The sequence below is a fragment of the Ptychodera flava genome, chromosome 17 (genome assembly GCF_041260155.1).
Source record: "Ptychodera flava strain L36383 chromosome 17, AS_Pfla_20210202, whole genome shotgun sequence".
NCBI lineage: Eukaryota > Metazoa > Hemichordata > Enteropneusta > Ptychoderidae > Ptychodera > Ptychodera flava.
In genome coordinates, this window is record NC_091944.1 from 37,269,482 (window position 1) to 37,291,590 (window position 22,109).

A 22,109-nucleotide genomic window follows, 5' to 3' on the forward strand; every position below is an offset into this window, starting at 1 on the left:
ATTCGGCTTATCCCGTATACCGCTACGCACTTCATCGGAAAGGGTGGGCGCCTACTTTATTCCATTTAGTCTCGTTGGACTTGATCAAAATATTCAAGTATTTGCATAATTTTAGGACTTCACGAACACTAAGGTGGCAAGACAAGTTTTTGCATCGTCGTTGCAGTTGGCATAAATTAATCTTCGGCATATACGAGTCATATTTAAACGAGCTGTTGAGTGAATTTTAATATTCAAAATGGCGGACCCAGCGTCAAAGGAGATTGATGAAAAGACAGGTATATGTCCCTTACATATTCATTTTTACTATTTTAGCATAATTTATTTCTTAAACAAGCGATGGCAAGATTCGTGTCATTTCCAAGCACTAGTTTCGTACTGTTATTTTATTATTATATTTTCTTTACATTCGACTCTACGAGGTTCTTTGTTAGTGTACAGTTGTCGTGATGTGCATGTGTTGTTTTTGCATGGCGAATTTGTAGTTGCTGAAAAGGCGAAGCCAAACAAAACACGCACCGTGCTTAGACCACCGAATCACGCCTTTATCGTGCGAATGAATGGTGTTGTTATTGCACGTTGGTACGTTCAAATATAAAAGTTGAATTTCAACTCTTCACCACTATTTAAAAATCGACATTTCAAAGTGAAGTAGACCATTGTGATCGCGATTCGCAAGAAAGCCGATGAAAAGAAACGCTTCACCACGGCACTGGATTGGTTGTGGACAGTTTGAACGCTGCAAGCCAAACGCATCTATAACTCGTATAACAAAACTCACATGGCACCACTGTTGAAGCTGTGTAATCTTGGCTTGGTAATGTTGCAACTGTGACGTCTGTATCCGCAACTCAAAGTTCAGCCAGACTTTGATATTTATATGATATGAAAATGATAGGATCTCTACCAATGACTGCAGTCTTGCTTTGCATGTTAATACTGACTAAATGATATGTTAATATTAGATTTAAATACAACAACAAATATTCCCCTTCTCCCTTAACGTTTCACTATATACACCAGACCAATTTTTGAAAGGTATATGTCTTAAATTTTTAGCAAAGTGTTAAAAGAATGATTTCTTTGATGCGTTGGCTTGTGTTTGCCATTTTTCAAATGCATGATTATGTTCGTGTGTGTCAACAGTTGTTCTCAGATATTTGATAACAATATTAGAAAACTAATGTAATCCAAAAGGAATATACATTGATCAGATCATCACAAGTTTAACAGTTTTCCATAGTAAAAATCGTTTGGTATGATTCCACTGATTAGAAAGTAGTGTGACCATGAGAAATATGTTTGCTTCAAACGTCAATTCTGCTGGACTGTTACAGAGAAATATGCTGCAGAGTTTTACATCATTTAACATATTGTATGTCAAAAAATATAGTTCTCTTTTGACTCGCTGTCAACTTTTGGTAAGAACATGCATATTGCTGTTGTAAAACTGCCTTGCCAGGTGATTTTTCACATGGCCATCATGTTTTTTCAGAGAAATGAATTATTCATGAAGTTGCATGTTACAGTGGGTACCAAAAAGGTAATCAGAGCTTTTCATCCTCTATACAGAACAAAATTTATAATATTCTCAAACATGCTATTTAGTGTAGTAACCCAATGGGTTTTTTATTCAGGAGTGCAAAAAAGACAGATTAAACATTTTTGCTTTTTCTTAATTGTGATGGTGAACGAATGTGTACGCATTACTGGATATGGACATGCTATGACCTCTATTAACATTGATTGATGACCATACAGGCTGCATACTCATCTGCAACGAAATTCTCCAGGTGATGTGCCTAGAACTTCATTTTAGATGAAGCAAACCTGCCTTTGGTACTTCAAAAATGTCACAAAGTGTACCTATAAAAAGGATAATACGTTCTCTGTGCAATGGATAACTGTCATCATCTGTTCCCTTTTCTTTCAGTTGTTGTCTAAATGTCATTGGAATATCATTTATTTGAAATGTTTAAAATTCTCTTTTTAACATGGGCCTCATCCGACCAGTAACGTTTTGTTATGCAGTGATGTGCAAAAAGTGTAAAATTACTAAAACTTCCAACAGTAGCAATCTGTTAAGTGATCACTTCTTAGCTGAATGATGCCATTTCCACTGCACAAATTGTACAAGCTGCAAAATTTGAAAAGGAAAAACATTTTTGTTTTCCTCAATTTTGAACACATGGTCTGTTATAAATTGCATTACAGTATTGTTTAAAAGACACTACATTTATTCTTTGTTCTCTTCTCATTTTCTTTGATAAACAACATTCAAGCGTGATTGTATATTTGTGAGTAATTTATTATGTTGAAACCTATTTATGTATTGATATCAGAGATTGTTCAGATTTTTACAGTCCATTTTGTGACTTACATTATCTAGAGCTGTCAGATTTTCAAATATTGATACTTTTTACTTTATATGGTGGTGTTCAATTTACCAAAGATGTATCATGAGTATAGAAGTAGCATGTGATAGGTAAGCATGCTGTAATGTTGTTTTTAATAGTCATGAATATTCTAAATTTTGAAACATTCATATGTAAAACAGTTATAGAGTCATATTCATGTAGCTCTTTTAAGATCAAACCATGGATAAATTGTAATCCACATGTCATGCTATTTCTAAACAAATTGTAAATTTACAAACATTTACATATGTACAATTGTTGGTGGAAGAGCCTAATACACAATAGAAAAAATGATGTGCATGCCCCAGCCTTTAGAGGCTAAATGCCCTGAAGGTGCCCCACAGTGTACTGAAATATCAGCATACCTGTTAGTCTATTGAAAGTAACTATTGTTAACCTCATTAACATAATACACAGTGGATGCATTTCAATAGCAGAGCTCTGAAAGCCAGCTTTGTTCCCTATATTTGCATACCATTGAATAGCTGCCAAACAACCTTCCCACGCTCCTCCAGCTACAGAATGACAATGATGTAAGTTCCCAGCTTTCAACTTAACAATTCCTCCTTTTCTGTGCAATGTAGTAAGTATTTCGTTAGTATTTCAATGAAAAGTGATTTGATTTCTGACAGTTAAAAATTCTGAGAGTGTGAATTTGACGCTTTGAAGTCCTTAAAGTCTGTATGTACATGTTAAATATACTCGGGGAGCAAAAGTGGGTTCCTGCAGACATTTAGCAACTTGACATGATTGATCGTTGATGTTGTTTGCCTTTAAATCTGTATTCTCAGTGTACCTTACATCTATCAGATGAATGCAGGCATTATCTTCTTATGCTAGATCCAATATGGAAAATTCCTAACCAGCCAGTAGAAATTGAAATTTTCAAATCTCAACTTTTTTGGAATCGTGAATATAGAATCAGGTAGTTGGGTGAAAAAGGTCAGATATTAATATTTATAGTGTGCTTCACTCTCTCTACTGCATTTGTTTTTATAAAATGGATTTTGTCATTGTTTATTTCGCAAAAAGAAACTTTAACAATACAAAAACTCTTTGACAGAATGTTATGTACTTTCCTGATCTATGGGACATACTCATAAGAGGATCTGTTGTACTTCTATGAAGAGTAGAAATTTGTGTTTTGTTTTATAATTTGGTTGAATGTGACAATAAACTTACCATAACTTGTCAGTGTACTGAAAGAAGAAAAAGTAAGGTATGAGGCAATGGTATATTTTTTATCACTTTGTTGGTGAAAATGCTGCAGATTAAAAAACTTTTAATAAAAAATTCTAACAAACAACACATCAAATTTTCTGCATTTTATTCAAAATTCAGCCAGAGAATATAATTTCCATGACAGTGCATGAATTGAGAACGTTACACGAGTGATTTTTGGTGATCTGAGTCTTTTCGTCAAATTTGTCAAAGGTGACATCTGAAAAGTGGTTCAGTGCAGTAAAGAGAATCATCAGGTGTCAGTACTACTGCAGCTACAGGTATGATACCATAGTGTTTTGTGGTCACCTTTGAGGTCTCATGCCCTACACTTCTTGTAAAAGTTGGTGTGTCCTTCCATTGTTTATCTTCTAGATCTCATGCCGTGAACCATTCTTGTATGTCTTTTTATATAGGTTAGGAGGTGATAAATAAATTTAGTTTAAAAGGTATGAATTCAGAGTAGTCCGAAATTCAATTACATCTTTAGAAGTAAATGATGTAATTGTTTTTCAAAAAACCATAGCCATTGAAAAGCCAGATGATCTGAGGAATTTTTGGGGAAGTGCTAGAAAAATTACACATAACCTTGCTTCTTGTAATCGAGTTTGGATAAAACATAAGCAGTGGTATTGGTGTCATTGAAACAGATACTAAATGTAATTGCAATGCAGTTGGAATAATAGCCTTTTGTGACTTGTTCAGGACCAACTGACATGTTCATTATGATAGTTTTTTTTACATTCATAAGTGATTATACCACGACTTCACTTGTTGAGTGCCCGTGTCATAAGTCAACCATTTATGGAGCATTATTCACACATATAGCTACACACCATCATCATTGATTCAGAAGTGTTTATAAAAACCTAAGAAGGAGTCCAAAAGACTTCTTCCTCAATTTCTCCAACTACAGATTTTAGCTATATGGTCTCAAGTGACTGTTTTAAAAACAAAGAGTAGAATGCCCAGCAACTGTTTTGAATTATAGGCTGTTTGTATTTCTGTTTGGTAGCTGTTTTCTAATTTGCCACTGAGTAGACTGTCAGAGGATTTACTGTAATTCATTGAACATTTGGATCACTCTTGCCAAGGTCACATAACCCAGGATACAAAAATGACTTCCTGACTGAATGCTTCTACAGTCAATAAAGCTGTTTCTGAATTGGGTATCATTGCTTTCAAACTGTTCATCATACTTTCAAAGTTAATGAATCGGTTATGTAATGCCATTGGATAGATACAGGTGGCTAAATGGGACTTTCTGAATGTTAATCTTTATAGTTAATTTTGATGACCTTGTAACTTTTTGTAGCATATGTAGTGTGAAAGTAAATGGAGTATTTATATAAAAATATTTTCAAGAGAAATTTTGAGCTGAAAGTACTTGAAAAAGAAAACAGAAAGATATAAAATTTGTACACTTGAAAACTTGTAGACATTAATTGCAGTACTGCAATTGTAATCCTCTCAATGCATTTGTTTTTGTCAAATATTCACACATGGTACACTCAATAATACTTTCTATGTACCAATTTGCATACCAATACATATATTTGATCGTCAAAATACCAATTCATGAATTGGCAAAAAAATTTAATTAATCCAAGTTGATATAATTGTGTGGAAGTGTCTCATAGCAAAGATTTCTGTTCAACACAAATGCCAGCAATAAATCATTTTAAACTTGCCAGGATTTTCCCTCTGTCATTCTTTGCATGAAATATTTAAAGCAATTTGATTAGAAATTGTTCATGACACACAAAGTCAAACTAAAACATATTAACAAGAAACTCATCTCCTCAAACAGAATATTAACTTTTAGCTCCCATTTGTTACACATATAGTGGGATGGTGTGTGAACTATTGGGAACAGGAAGTGTCTGTCATCTGTATGTTTGTATGTATGTATATGTATGTATGCATGTCAGTTTGTATCTCTGTCCACTGTAAAATCTTGATAACTACTGCATATTGCACCAAAATATTATGTTTGAAGTGTATCGTGTCAAGTGTTATAGGTGTCATGCATTTTAAATGTTATTCAGTTTAGATAAAGGATCAGTCTTCAAAAAATATGGGAAGAAGAATAATGTTTCAACAACGTTGAGGAATGTTGATTTACCACTTGCTTTGACTTGTTTCTTGTCATAATTTGTGATCTTTTGTAAGGAATTTCTGTCCATTCGTCTATCAGTCTGTTGCCATGCTCGAAAGGATTTCATTCAAATTTGTATCAAGTATCTAGATCTGTCTATTGGCTTTGCATAAATTCAGTTTGTAGAGCATCCAAAATGCATTTTGGGGATGTGGGTTTGAGTCTGGCATGGGTCACTTTTCATTTCATTTACTACATTTCAGAAATCAAAATTATAAAGTGAGATGAGTCACAATTTCAAATTCATAAACATAGTCAGACAGACAAAGGTGTGACATTAGTGACTACTAGGTGTGAAAATGGAAGCTCAAATTCTATATTGAATAATGCTGTTTGTGTACACCATTTCTTTCACAATAAACACAACATTTCTGACTAGACTGATTTTATGCATATTTTCCTTTCCATATGCTCCTACTATTAGCCTTCATTCAGCTATACCAAACAATTGGTTTCAGTATATTTTCTGAACAATTCACTGCTGGTAATGTGTACCTCTCCTTAATTGTTCTTTTGCCTCTCTTGTTTTCTTAAAGTATCAGGCTTTTTAGGATTGACTACATTTATTACATTTGTCATGATTATTTGTACTGTTACTCTTTGTGATCATTACTGTGTCATTGAGAAGTACTGTAAGAATTCTTTTCTGACCCTGGACTTTCCACCTGTCAAGGAAAATCAAACTAAGAACTGCATGTATGTGATGTTTTTGTTTACTATGTATTTTTTATGCAATGGAGGTCAATATTGTAATGTTCTTAAAGTGGCTTTCACTTTCAGGTATTTATGGAACGGCTGTATAAGTATGACCTCTAAGGCAACTTGTTGTATTACTGACTCAAGCACATTCTCTTTGACTTCAGGAAATTTTACACATTTCATTTTAATAGTTGTTATAGGTCTAACTCAAAGGAAACTTCAAGAATTTTGTACCTTGAGTCAACAGATATGGAAACTTTATGTATGTTCCACAGCATACTGGACTACTTTGCAAAATATGAAAGTTTTCCCCAACTGTAATTTAATTACTTTCAGGTAATTTGAATAATGCTGAAGCTGTTAATATGAGTAATGACACATCATCTGATCTGTCGTCAGTAAAAGTTGAATCTGTTCGATCCGAACAAGGTAAGTCATATTTTGTAATTTTATGCTATCTAGAAACAAGTGTTCTTCCCAGCATATAATCAGTGTTGCAGTGCTGCCATGCTACCCTTGTCCCCTCTATGATGTCTTGAATGACCCTCCCTTGTATAAATCCTTTCACTTTCACTGACATTTTTTGTTTCAAGAAGGTTTCTGTGCCACATAACATTTGTTTGATTTCATAAACATTTAAACTGGCAGATTGCACATGTACAGGGGAAATTAATGGTACATTGCCTTTCTTCTGTTGTATGAAGGATTTATATGGCATTCATTCCAAGAATGATTACTCCACACGCACAAAGCAAATATGTGGATCTAGGTGTATTTTGAAGATACTGATAGCCACTGTAAACTGTTGGATAATTTATGCAAATATGTAAAGTATACAAATGAATATGCTAATTGGACACCATGTCGGCCCAAAAAAAAACTTAACCCTTTTCCTGCCAAGTCCATATTTCACCACCGAAACACAGCATATTCCATATGGTGTATTTCAACATAATACTGTACATTTGAAAGCTGTTGAAAACGTAAATACTGTAAACTTGATATTTTTGGACTAAAGATGCTATAACATACCAAACCAAGTGGGTGAAAATACGTCATGTTTTGGCTCAATACTGCTTTTTACTGACTTGGCTGATGGAGAAGTGATACTGTCTGGCAGGAAAAGGGTTAAGGAAAACACTAAATCACTGATAATTCTATGACTAACAGTAATGTCAAAGCAAATCATTCGGTAAAAGATAAAAAAACAGAAACATGCAATATACTTTATACACAGAACCACAGACCAGTGGTTCCCATGTGTCTGATGTTTTAGTTATGCCAGCATCATGAAAGTTCTGAGATGGACTTTATAATGAGTGTTACAATCATTTTACTTTGCTCTGTTGATAATAAATGCAGGTCAGGCTAAACCAAACACAACCACAGTAAATGGTCTAGATTTCTCTGTTGCAAGCCATCACACAGCAGCATCTGTGGTGGCTACAACACCCAATACAGTGACACAACAAGTAGAACAAACTCAAAGCACTGGACAAGTTGCTACGGTAACAGCAGTCACCCAAGCTGCACCACAGGTACTCATACAAGCTGTACCTGCCAATCTGAGTGTTCCAACGCTTACCTTAACAGCAAGAGAGGAAGAACTGTCAACAGCTCAACAACAACAATTACAGGTTAGAAACTCTGCTTTCTCTAATCTTAGGATGGGTGCAAATTGTTTGCATGTTTTCTTGGGATTTTGCAGCTTTGACTTTCCAGGTAGTGTTTCTTTATGGTGTTTGCAAAACATGGATGTCCATGTTACTGAAAGTTTGCTTGAGTAAAACAATAGTATTGGACAACTTTCCATGTATCAAATAGTTGAAACACCCTATTTTTCTTTCCTAAAATCCATTTTGTCAGTTTTAATGTAACATATGTATTTATAACAATGTTTTTGTAAAGGCCAGGACCCCGGTAAATGTAACTGGGTTCTCGAGTCATTTTACCGGGGTTCCTCTTTGTATATCAATACAATCAGTTTAGGAGACAGTAGAAATATTACCAGGGTTCCCAAATCATTTACCTATGTTCCCCAACCTTAGCAAAAACACTGTATAACGTGACATTATGTCACTAACTTACGCATTTTTCATTTTCAAATATGATTGACCATGTTTAAAAAACAGGGAAATAGTTTTTGAAAGACAGTAAGATTTTTGCAGTCTGTGGACACTATTTCTTACATATATATTGCAGAGGGATTCATGAAAAAACGAGTGCAATATGGTAGAATTTATTAAGCTATTAGGTCTATTGACATTGAATGATTTTATGTTTAATACTATATAGGCATTAGGACAGGGTCAAATACAAGTCCATGTTAGTCAAGCAGATGGACAACAGCAGCAACAACAGGTTCAACATCAGCAAGTACAGCAACTACAGCAACAACAACAGCAACAGCAGCAGCAACAACAACAACAGCAGCAGCAGCAGCAGCAGCAGCAGCAGCAACCTATCCAGCTGTCAATAGCACCAGGACAAATCCCACAACAACTTCTCCTTCCCCAGCAACAGGTACATTACTCTCATTGAATGCTTAAAATTCTTTGTATTACAGATAAACAATTATACATCTTATGAATGTGCTCAGAAATCATATGGGATATTTTATCTCAAAGGGACATTTATGGATGCAAAATTCGTATATCTGAGTTGGCATAAAAATATGAGTATAGTTGCTCAGTGTCAGTTCTCTAAATTGAACATCTATTTTCAATATGATGTATTTGAGCTGTGGGATCAGTTCTGTGAATTTCAGGGTTGATGCATACAGACTGAAGATTTTGAGGTTTGTATATAGTCCTGCATTAGGATTTAGGATGAAGAAATTGGGTGTTGTGTTTTCTTTCGACATGATATCTTTTTGACATGCTGCTAAAGCTAGTATACTGTGTGACAGTGTGCCCTGTAACAAAAGAGATTTCAGTAAACTTTGAGTCAGTTGAAAAATTTGTGAAATTACCTTGAGTCACAATGTATAATATCTGATTCAACTGAAAATTTTCCTGTGTCATAAAGAATATTTATGAATCATGGGCACACCAAATTGCCTTTGAGGGCACACTGCTGTGTGGTGTTCTCTACCTAATTTGAAATTCTCTGAACAATGAAAGTCACAGGTGTCCTTGCATAGCAACGCAGGATAGTGAATAATAGTATATCTAAGTCCTATGTATATTGAGCAGTGAACAGGTGGTTAAGTCGGTGGTTATGGTAATTTGTAATTTAATGTGATTGACTATATATTGACCAATAGGGCTTGTGCAATCATTATTTGTTCTCTTGAGATATGTGATAGACGTAGGGTAATATTCTTGTGATGTTCTTCTCAATGTAGCCACAGTAGACTAAGGAAATTGCATTTTAATCAGGAAATAATTACAAACAATTGATATGTGATAAATTAGTACCACTGCTTTGGGGAAGGACAAATGCAGCATTAACTACTCCACAAGTACCAAATGTTGTGAATTCTATATAAACCTGACCCCAGTAAGGTCCTGCAATTTGATCTACTGAATTTTCTTTCGTGTTTGTTCATAAGTCTGCAGTGTGATGTGCTGTCTCTTGCTTCCAAAAAGTGTTAAAAGTAAGGGACTGCTTTACAGTAATTATCTGCCTCTTATGCAAAACTAAATGGTGCTCAGTGAATTATCGAGGTGATCAGTGGTCAGTGTTTAGGGAACACTTGGTGACATACATAATAGTCTGTGTTGAGATTGATTGAACATCATTTATAGTGTTTTGAAAAATCAGTCCAAGTGTCATCACATTTGTGTAAATAGTAAGTTGAGCATTTGTGGGATAATTAGTAACAGCTTGCAGTGCAATATTAATATATCAATGCCTATAAATTGTAATCAATAAGCAGTCTCATCAAAACTCTGAAGACTGGAACATTTTTAAGAATTTTTAGCCCTCAGGGGATGATGTTAGGGGGAGTAATGGATAAGGCTCAGTCTGTTGGTCTGTCTGTCTGTCTGCTAAGACGTGCTGGACCTGATCTCATTCGAAATTGGTATTGGGACATTTTACAGTGACATACAAATGTATGTCAATTTGTGTCACAATACAATCCAATATTGATGCTACTTTTTGGGCTGCAAGATTGTTATTATTTTGTCATGTTGACAGCCATAACATGAACCTGTCTAAACTTATTCAAATCATCAGGACATTGTACTGTGATTTTAATGCGTACACCAATTCATTCACCTGTGGTGATTGCACAAAAATAGCACTGTTACAATCCAACATTGATCAACAGCTTCCAAAACTATGACTTGTCTATGAATATGTTTAGAAGTGTATATTCACATGATGCTGAGCATGGCAACCAGATTCATGCTATGCCATGACATAGAGTAGGTTAGAATGACATTCACTTGGTTTGAAGTGCAAGTACATTGCTTGCAATAATGGGGAGAATTTCTTGAAGTAAAATGTATGCTTTCTTTGGCTGGTGGAGGAGGTTATGACACCAATGTACTTTGCTTCTTTTGGCATCAGCTGTCTCAAGCTATCTGAAGCACACAAAGTGGTTTTACAGGTAAATGTTCAGATTGCTCCTTGTGGCCCCCAGACATAATACTTTTATTTGCTCTACCCTTTATTCCATTCACTTGCTAGAAAATAGATGAACAAAGGTGTGAAATTGGCACTTCCAAAAAGTTTGACCAGTTGACTTTCTTGCCACGCCAATGATTGCCCACTCTTTCAGTATGTATATAAACAAAGTAGACGGGGCCTGAGTTTGCACAGTGTTGTGGGTAGTGATATTAATTTTATTCACAACAGTAACTGACTACAGTGGTGTAAAAACCAGTTTTTAGCTCATTAATAGTTCCTGCTGTATGTTATTTGTAAAAGAAAGAGACAAATCATTGCTAGTCACTATTACTGAATTGTTTTACTGAAAGGCTAATGAAAGAGATGTCAAGAAAACCACTCACGGAAATAGTATTGCAATCAGAAATGGCCCAAAAAATCCAATTTGTCTCCCAGTCAGGGATGCATCTTGATTGGCAAATGCAACTTTAAGTGGGGATTTTAGAGTAGCCTCTTTTGTATGCATAAATGTTACATCTGAAAATGAAGGCTTTGTCAGAGAGAAGTGAAACTGAATCATGGTATTTCTATTCCTTTTTGAAATAAAATACATAACAAATCATAGTACATGCATGAATCTATGTTACCATGTGAAATGCTGCAAATGAATAACTTATGTTGCCTTTGAGATGCTGATAGAAGATGTACAGACATGAGTGTAAATTCAGTGCACATCAAATGTTCATCAAGCTTTCAGGGTCTAAGAATTTCATTTATTCAAATACAGAACATTACAAGAAGAAGGCAAATGGGGGTCTTGATATACCTCCTTTGACTTTGTAGTAAGAGAATGTAATAATGGAAATATTTATACTCAGCGACATCAAACAAATGATACTGGTGTTTGTGAGCAGAGCACGTAGGAGTTAGATTATCCATGCTATTATTTGAGATGTGTCACACATGACAAAACAAATCCTCAATCTGCTACGCTAACAAAAATGAAGGGTGCATCATTCCCTACCATCAGTAATAATGGCAATGTGCTGCACTGTGAGATTTTTATATCATGTCACTTCTGTTGATATGCCGTGTTGTGAGAACTACATGTGCTGAGAGAACTATGCATGTCTTCAGTCTGCTGTGCCGTCAGACCTACTAGTAATTAATGGTGAAACTTGGAATTTGAATGGACCATGGTGCAAACAAAACCATGTGCACATACGTGCATAGAAATATGTGTATTTCTATATGCAGGTGTACATGTGGGTTTGTTTGTACTGTCATTACCTGTGCTCTAGGGCATACTCAGACTGTAGAACACCATGCATCCTTTTTATTCCGGAGATGCACAATTGGCTTTGGTGTACCATGCTGTTAGACCTACATAAACACACTCATGTAGATATCACTAATCGGCTAGATTGACTGTCCTACTGGTCATGCTATAGCCTTTATGATAGAGTGTGATTGCAGTAATTTGATGGCTGTTTGTCAGAAGATCTAAGTAATATCATTGTATCTATGGTGCTTGTTGGAGTACTTACACATACTAGCACTTCTCCTTGGTGATAATTAGCCGTATCACTAGCACAGTTGACTTTCTTTCAGTGGAGGTTTCTGCCTACTTAGGGAATTATGACACTGCCTTTATTTGACTGAAAAGACACAAAATTTACCAGACATGCTATGTAAATATCACAGTATGTCTTATGACCTGGCCATCAATCTGATAATTTACATTTCCATTTAATCAAGCTTTTTCAAAAGTAATTAAAGCTCCATAAGCTGTATCTTTTGGCTATTTTTTCAGAACTTTTGTTTTGTGGTTTCCCTTCACTTTCTGCATCGAATCCTCAAACTGTAATTTATTGCCAAGTATTTAGCATATCAACACAACCTGTATGAGTATAATCTGCATTGTTATTGTTGAAAATTGTATTCAAGTCCGGACTAGAATTCATTTGTAAACAATAAACAATGATCACTACACACATACAAGCTGTGTTGACAAAAAGAGTACTCAAAATTTCAGCACGACAAATGGATAAGGGTCAGACACGGTAGTTGATGTACAGAAGCAGAATACTGAAAAATTTGCCACAAGTTACAGCTTATGTCCCTTTAAGTATCATATGGATATCTATTCTTGAAATTTCCATTCAGTAAAATTTATTGATTGGATGAAAGGGGAGGTCTTCTCTGTGTACTGCTTTTAGAAGTGTCACATGGTATATGTATACTTATTATTAGACTCTTGTTTTTATGAAGGAGGTAAGTAACACTAATGGAGTGTTTTCCTGGAATGCAACAAGTGCTTGTATGTGACAAGTCACAACAGGCTGAAATATTACAAACAAGTATGGTTTTTAAGTTGTGTATGTGTATGTGTTAGAAGAATTGATTATTGTTCCTCGTCACTGGAACAGATCCCATTGTATCTGTAATATAGAACTGAATGGACATCATAATTTATTTAATGGTAATAATTTGCAATTTAACAAACTGTTTTTGTTAACCCCATTGTGATTTGACAGAGCTGTTAAAGCTTTAGTGTCTCACTTGTGAATTCAGGTACATTTGAACGCAACTAGAAGAATGTTTAAACCTATTTTTTTCAGTCGGTCATCTGTAAAACATTGTACATGTATAAACCCAACACAATTTTTAGTTTGACCAGCACATTCGGTTAGAGTTGTTTAGAATGATGATCATCATGTGTAAATCTGTGGACCTACAAGAGATGTCACAATAAATAAATATCAGTGGTTTCTAATCAAGTAAATGCAGTTTCGTTAATTAGAAGATATATGCAGCACACTGTCTGCAGTAACATTGGCTTAATCTTTTGAGCAACTCTGCTGTTTCTTTTATGGCAATGAAATGTAACCTTGTTGTGATGATTAAGGATGTGTGTGTAACATTTAGCAATTGTTTTCTTTTTAACAAAGGAGACACTATAGCTTTAATATTGGCATGGCTAAAATCCTGACTTGTCTTTCTTTTTTTTGCATCTCCTTTCCCATATTGGCACTGCAGCATTATACCGATTTTAGCAAAGTGTGGCCACAATACAGTAATCAGCTGCCACCATCCCAACAGCTAGGAACACCAGTATCCCAAGTACCACCACAGCAACCACAACCCAAGGTCACCATCATCTTGCTGACTGATCATTTTACTGTGTCTGATTAATTCCTGTCAAAGTGGCTTTTCTCACAATATATTTCTTCATAATACTACTCTGAAACTGCTTAATCTGTTGAATTTACTAAAGTTACTGCTTATTTTCAACAGTATAGTAAATTTGAAGACAAGTAGTTGCCATTCATGAATTGACATAAGGCTATTATAAAGAGACTCCTTTGACCTGTAAACGCTTGGTTACGCATTGAAAGCCTGAAAGAGTGTTATTTTCTCATGATCTATACATACATACATTCAGTGGATTGATTCCAAAACTTGATCATCATACTCTGTGCACAGTGTATCCTTTTATGACATGAAACTTCTCATATAAAACAGTGATCAAATATAAAAGAAAAGACACAATACCACCATTGTATAATGTTATTTCTGAGAAAAGCTACTTTGAACAGGAAGCCTCACACACACATGAGTTTTCAGTCATTACTATTGTTTAATGTTTCATATGCATTGAATGTTTCATCCCACTAATTTCTGGTTGGCAGTAGTTGGCATTTCATTTGTTCCATGGTTGGGAGTTGACAGCAAAATAACTTGTTAGATAGGTGTAGGTGTCTATTCACATGTGTTTAAAGTTGCAATATGGTTCAGAATTGACCTTTATGTTTCAGCAATTTGACTTTCTAGAAAAACCCAAGGTAGTGAGGTTTTTAATCAATTGGTAAATCGAATCATATTCATAGACCTAGAAAATGATGATCCGTCAGCATGGCTTGGAGGTAGCTAACTGCAACCATCCACCATATCGCCTTGTCTCTGTGTAGTCTCATTGATATCCTGAGTATGTACTTTAGACAGTCAAGTCTGAAGATGTGATTTTGATGACTTCTCAATCAAATGTTTTATGTCAATTACTGATTGGAGTTTATGGAGAGTACAGATGTAATTCATGGCAGTGTATATAACGGTAATTCCATGTGATGTGTGAACCATGTGCTACAGTCTCTCCACATAGACACAGTTGTTTTTCAATAGAGCAAACAACTAACTGAAATCCGTTCCCATTCCTTGATATAATGGGCATGTGTTTTTAGGAAACATTTGCATTTGAAAATTTCAACCTCAGGCCCATCTGTGATGCATACAGTCTCAATTACAGCATGCTGACGGTATCAGACAGATGCCATCATGTGCAGTGGCATATAGTAAGAAGTAACTGAACTAGGCAAAGCTGTAAATATAGCATGCGGATACCTTAATATTAAATGTGGGGAATGTTTGTGAAAGAAGAGAATCACGTGACCAATACTGTGGAGACGCTGTGTTATGTGGGTAAGCAGAGCTGCAATGTGGTCTAGACTTTCAAATGTACAATATGTACATACGTTGCTGATGCATCAGTGAGAAAACCAATTAAACAATCATTTGTTCAGTTGTACTTTATCATATTTGTATACCTGTGTGTATATTTCTGAAACGTGAAGCAAACGTTAGCATGAATTATTAATTATTCATGTCAAGTTCCACTACTGTGTCTGCATCACCTTTCCAGCTTGTCTCTCACAATGGACACTCCCAGGAGATGTCATCAGTCTTGGCAGTGAAGGTCACATGCACAGCAGAAAACGCCAATGTTTTTATTTTTGAAGATTGTTACAAAAATGCTCTTTTAGGTGGCCAAAATGCACAGCTTTGCAGGTGACCAAAATGCATCAAAATGAACATATTGTGTACCTTGAGTGGTGAAAGGCTTATCTAGGAAGAGTACCTCAATGTAGTATGGTCTATTTGCTTTAGTTTTATATAAGAAAATAGACAATTCTGATCCATATTGCAACTTTAAGAGTCTATTTAGAGATGTTACATGTGTCTGATGCTGACCTACCATGGTTTTCCATGATGATGTCCCAGTATTTTCTCTTAATCAAATGCATGTAACATTCAAGTCTTATTATGACTTGAATGTTTTGGCTATCTCTTGATTTCTCCCTTATCTCAGATTAATTATGTATGCCAATGATGCAGTTACCCAGTTTGTAGTCAAAGCATAGTCAGTGTCTTGGAAGAATGGCAGCATTTTAATCATTAAAGTGATAGAAAAAGTTCTTTAATGACTGTAGGCAGTTATATACCGTAAATATGTGTGCCATGTTAGAAAAACAACATTTCTGTAGAATGGTTGTTTTGGTAATGAAAGAATGATTTAGTCAATGGCATTTACAGGTACATTTTGGCTGTATGGTTTTTATGTGAGTGAAAACAGGTTTAACTGTTGAAAGGTATTAGAAGGTTGAGATATACAGTTCAAATGTATCAACCAGAGACTTACTTTGTGATTATCACAATCAGCAGTGATGTTCAATTTCTGTGTACCTGCATCAGAGTATATTTTCAATTTCATATACACTGCATTATATCAGAGACAATAACTTAACAATAATAAAGAGAGAGGGAAACAGTTTTTAATAATTCAGATTTGTGGCAGTTTCTGTATCACAGGGACATCATCAGGCTCCAAGAAACAAAACTCTGATTCCTAAAATCCTTGGGTTAAGGTTGTGGAGTCTACTGTACAATAGGCTGTTATTCATCCATCCATTAATTCACCCAACATCCATCCATCCATCCATCCATCCATCCACTCATCATTGTTCAATCTAACATGACAAAACTAATGGCATGTCAAATTGACAACCTAAAATATGATACATTTTCTGCATGCAGAATGCTGTTATGTGCGTTTGCAATTGTCACTAATACTTTGTAAAACTCACCATTTTACACCAAAATTAATATTGCTAATCAAGTGGGTAAGCTTTACACTGGTTATTTTATCAAAATATATGATGTTCATATTGTACAAGTTTTCAGTATTGAAAAAAGATGAAATCTGTTCACAGCTGTTCCCGCAATTTTCCATTTTGATAATATAAATATTATTCCAACACTATGACTTTCTTGCTGCTAGGGATTTATTTCATTCAATCAAATGATACATGAGGCAGTGTGGGGTTTGAGAAAAGGCATATAATGCATACAAATGATTGGCAAGTTTCTCTCTCAAATGAACAACTTCAAGAGATGTGATGTGGTAGAAGAAAGATTAATAAATTTCATACTTTAAAAACTGGGAACAGAAACCTGATGCTCAACACTGAAAACTTGCAGATATTGCATTATTATATTCTTTTATGATTGGATATATACTGACTTTGATGGTAGAATGTGTTCTTGATTGTGGGGAAACAATGTGATTTTGATGTAAGCTGCTGGTTGAAGTTCTTAACGTCATATTGCTGTATGACACAAATGTCATCAGGTGTCCACAAAACATGAAAATGTGAAGTGTTTGAAAATTTGCTCTACAATAAACCATGCTGCATTAAATCTATTATATATAATAATGATGTATGGCACACAAGTTAAAAAGGGCTGTATTTTGTAAAAAAAATGAGATCGTTGATTTTCTGTGTCCCCCAAATTTTATTTTAATTGACCTTTTCTCTCCAGATGCCTTTTGTCTGTTTCAAGCCTGTTTCTCAGCTAATGAAGAGAAAGGGCAAATCACTGAGTCATATAACAAACTGCTTTGTGTAAAATTAGACTTTATTCTTCCTTTATACACCTAACAAGGACTACTTGAAACCAGATTACTATAGATCTGGGAACTACCAAAGACAGGTTATAAAGGAAGATATTGGGTATCTTACACCATGTATTCTTACTTTATCTCACTAAGAATTGGTGTATTTGTACTTGTTGTTTACCCTGTCTCACAACTACTCTATTTCTAGGTCCAAATCACAACAGCAGGCGGTCAGCAGGTTCAACTGTCTGGAGCACAGCTGCAACAGATATCTGCTCAGGATTTGCAACAGTTACAACAATTACAACAGCAAAACCCAAATCTTCAACAATATGTACTCTTCCAACCGGGACAGGTAACCCATTCAGTTCACTGCTTAAAGGTATACAGTCACCTGTAATCTAAATATGCCCATATATGGTCAAAGGGCGTTCCTTGGTATTCAAAATGCCCATTTGAGGGCGCTGTTTTTAAAAGCGGCCACCCGCTTAAAATCTGTGATTGGTTAGATTCTCTTTCTATGGTAATGTGGCAAAATTGGAACAGGTGACAGTGTACCTTTAACTATGATAATCACAGTAGAGTTTATCTTTTTCTAAGTTGAGTGATCTTTTTCTCAGAAGAGTGTCAGGGCTGATTACTGTTAAGTTGATATTCATCTGTCAAATGCACATATCCTCTCTATGAATCTGCTACAAATCTGCGTGGTGGTGGTGGTGTAGGCTATAGTGTCTGTATTTTTCATAGCCCCTTTCTTCCATTCTTGTCTGGTTTCAACCTATTGCAAGATGATTCTTGATAGATTATATAGTGTAGTGTCACAAAAAGACACATGACAAATATAAGTGAATTTTATTTCCAGTACTTTCAAACTTTTTTGTAATATTTAAAATATGGTATTTATAAACGTGTCCTTGATCATTCATTATGTGATTTTCTTAAAAATCTTCTCTTGAACTGTTTGTCAAATAGCAGTCAAACATGATTTGTAGTTCCCAGGGATGACCTGACTCAGTTGGCTCAAATGATATGCAAATTTTTTAGGCTACTTTGACTACTTTTTGGTCAAAACTTAATCTATTGTAATATAGGCCTCAAGGCCAATTGTTTGGTAGAAGCAGCAATTTCTACTGATATTTTGATTGTGAAGGTGCTGTGTCTTTTTGCACACCAAGGATCCTGTTAAATGAGAAAGCTATGTGCTTATCCATGACATGTCTCAGGGTTTGTTCCTGTTTAATTACAGTGCTGTTTCACTACAGTAAAAATGTGGAAATATTCTTGGCTTTGAATGTTTCAGTCAAAAGTTCTCTAGGTCAGTGTAGATCTAATATTTAGAAGATGAATAATACTCTATTATAGGAGTATCCCTGTGACCTATTGTATACTTTAAGAATAGTAAAATGCAACCTGTGGGGTTTATGTTCTGTGGAGGCACCGTGGACCAGTGGTTAGGGTAAGGGACTCACTAACGGCGGATGGTGAGTTCAAGACCCGGTTCAAGACCCAGTAGGTCTAGAGTAATGGACTCACTGTCGGAGGACGGTGAATTCAAGACTCTAGCACGGTGTTGTGCCCCTGAGCAAGGCACTTTACTCCTCAGTGCTCCATTGGGGGAGTTAGTGGGTTACGCATACCTAATTGGACTAACGCCCGTTGGATGATGGACTGTTTTAAAAAAAATATATATATATGTTTTGAAAATTGACTTCATGCCACCGTATGTAGCATTGTAATGTACACAAAGCAAATACATCACCAATAGTGTGGTGGAGAGGTGATTGACATTTCACTTGTTAAAGTATGTAGACGTTACATATTGTGAAAATCATCTAGGGATGTGCCACATTTGACATAAAGAAAAACATATGCCACTTAGGAAAATATATAGAAGTGCAGATAAGAGTTAGGAAAGAAAGCATAATACCCCGGTAATGGTTGAACTCGAAACTTTTTGTATCAAAGGTGGACTGATAAAACAAGTGTATACCTCATATCTAAAGTTTTTAATGCCCCCTTACTGATATACTAGAAAAACATTAGCAAAAAGTACAATAGGTTAAGCTCAGTACAAGCAAACCATGTGCACAAATGCACATAGAAATACGTTTTTTTTTCTGTGCACATTTGTACACGTGGGTTTGTTTATACCATCATCTCATGATCTGTTGGGCGTATTGAGTCCATAGAACACAATGCGTCTCTTTTATTCCAGAGTAGAACCATTCCTCTCACTGGTCTTCTCTCTCTATCTTTAATTCTCTTGTTTATCTCTTGCTGTATTTTCTCCAGTGAACTGATGACAAAGTAAGCTTTGACATCAGGCAGAAAAAATGATTGAACATATCAAGACTGTTTATAGTTGAATTATTATTATTATTGACATTTAAGAAATTGCTGGAACTTGTAATATTGCACAATCAAGGTTTGCCTGTGATATGATTTTACACTTTGAGATTATAAATCTCTCTGATATAAGCCTTGTCAAGTGAATACCAGTAAACACAAGAAATGTATATAGAAAATGTATTGAAATCGCAAAGCAGTTGGCATCAGAATGTCATGTGTGTACCTCATGCTCATTTTCCTTCCAAATAATCTTGTGCATGGAACCCTGCAAATCACATAGCATGGTCTCGCAACATTCATCCATTTTGTCTTGCTGTGCATGAATGCTAATTCCAAATATCTATTTTCCAGTCCATAAAGTCATACTTTTTTCTGTCAGAAACTGGAATGAACACCTTCCTTCAAAGACAAACTTCTATTCCATGATATAATGATTCTCTAATTGATACCAATTTTAGTATATGTCTGATCAATTGGCCAGTGAGTGCACTGGGTGAATCTGGATATTGAAGGCCCAGTAGCTTTATCCTTTTTTTTTACTATGTTTGATTTGTATGTCAATTGCCAATTCTTGTTCTACTTCCTGAACCATGTTGAGATACACAGTATTAAGCTTGTCAACTCAAGTCTGTATATGTGTAGACTACATTGTTATTTTTGACAACTGAATTCTAGTCTGGATTAGAATTCAAATGTAAACCATAACAGTGCATGTTACACACATACATTTTACACACTTGCTGTATAGGCAAGCTGTTTCAACATACTTTGGAGAGTAGAACAAGAACTTGCAACACAAAGCAAAAATATTGAAAAATTCAAAAGTTACAGCTACTGGCACTAAAAGATGCATTATTGGAAAATGTTCAAAAATTGGAAAATAGTGGTCTTCAAATTATAAATCTCTATATATTCTAATAAACCTCCACATGCTAATCTGTTGTTATAAAGTTTGGTGACTGAACAGCTAAAATTGTCCGGTGGACTTGGAAAATAGATGTAGTAGGTAGCCAAGCATTAAAATGTGTGCATGTCTATCCATTCCCATTGTAGATGGCTGGCAATGTACAACCCCAGTTCTTTGTGCCACAACAACAGGCACAACAACAAGGAATAATACAGCAAGCACAAACAGGCATGGTGCAGGTATGTACAGAGATGGGAGAAGTTATCCAGTAATCTTGCTGCGGCAAATGAACTTGTCATGACGTATAGCGCACAAGTGTTGATTTAACTGACCAACAAACATCTGCAAAAGCTAATATGTCCTTTACCTTTATTTTCATGGTGTATTTAGGACCTGATAATTAAATGCCTTTGTGATGTGACGGTGTTCACTGTATAGCTTGATGTCAGCTAGTCTGATTCCATGCCCCGTTTTTACTGCTGGCTGTGCTCTGTTCACCAAATGGGGTCCTGTATGTGCCTGACATGTTGGTCAGGATTGTGGCCCTTTGATGTTTGGCTGTCAATTGAATCATTGGACAACATTGTATGGCTTTGGGCAGCCCACCTGGTTCCTTGCCCTATTTCTGTATATAGTATGCTGTGTTGACAGTTTAGAAGCGCCAGAGTGTGTATTGAACGCATAACACAGTTGGTATCATCATTGAATGCCATCATTTATCACAGCGCTGATAGAGGGACACAGAGTATACATCCATGCATCTTTGATCTCTCAAGGCTCATAACAAAGACCACTTCTTTTCTTACTGTATATATATCTACTTTGCCAGATTGTTCAACATAATCTTAAATTTTATAAGTATGCCAATAACAATCAACTGTTAGTACCAGATCCAACACTTCTACTACAATTGCAAATGGAAGAAAGTATACATGATATCAAGAAATGGACGAGACAAAACAAGCTGCAACTTAATGATAGTAAACTAAAGTGTTGGTCCTCCGCTTTGAACCTTGTCAGCAGTATCCCCATTAATTCCACAGTCATTTAGCCAGTCACAGCAGCATG

General features: G+C 35.5%; 1 protein-coding gene across 6 annotated transcripts in view; it reads left to right on the forward strand.

Annotated features, from left to right (window-relative positions):
* Positions 1 to 22,109, forward strand: part of LOC139116238 (POU domain, class 2, transcription factor 1-like) — a 27,347-nt gene continuing 5,238 nt past the window's right edge. Inside the window, exons 1-7 of one of the 6 annotated variants that reach the window (XM_070678821.1) lie at positions 42 to 278; positions 6,832 to 6,924; positions 7,858 to 8,132; positions 8,791 to 9,018; positions 14,092 to 14,202; positions 17,994 to 18,140; positions 21,188 to 21,280. In XM_070678821.1, the coding sequence (XP_070534922.1) occupies positions 239 to 278; positions 6,832 to 6,924; positions 7,858 to 8,132; positions 8,791 to 9,018; positions 14,092 to 14,202; positions 17,994 to 18,140; positions 21,188 to 21,280 (987 nt within the window). In that variant the 5' untranslated portion in view covers positions 42 to 238. Of the gene's footprint in view, positions 279 to 2,886; positions 2,951 to 6,831; positions 6,925 to 7,857; positions 8,133 to 8,790; positions 9,019 to 14,091; positions 14,203 to 17,993; positions 18,141 to 21,187; positions 21,281 to 22,109 lie in introns of those variants that run through there. The other 5 variants (XM_070678822.1, XM_070678824.1, XM_070678823.1 and 2 more) reach the window with 5 other exon arrangements.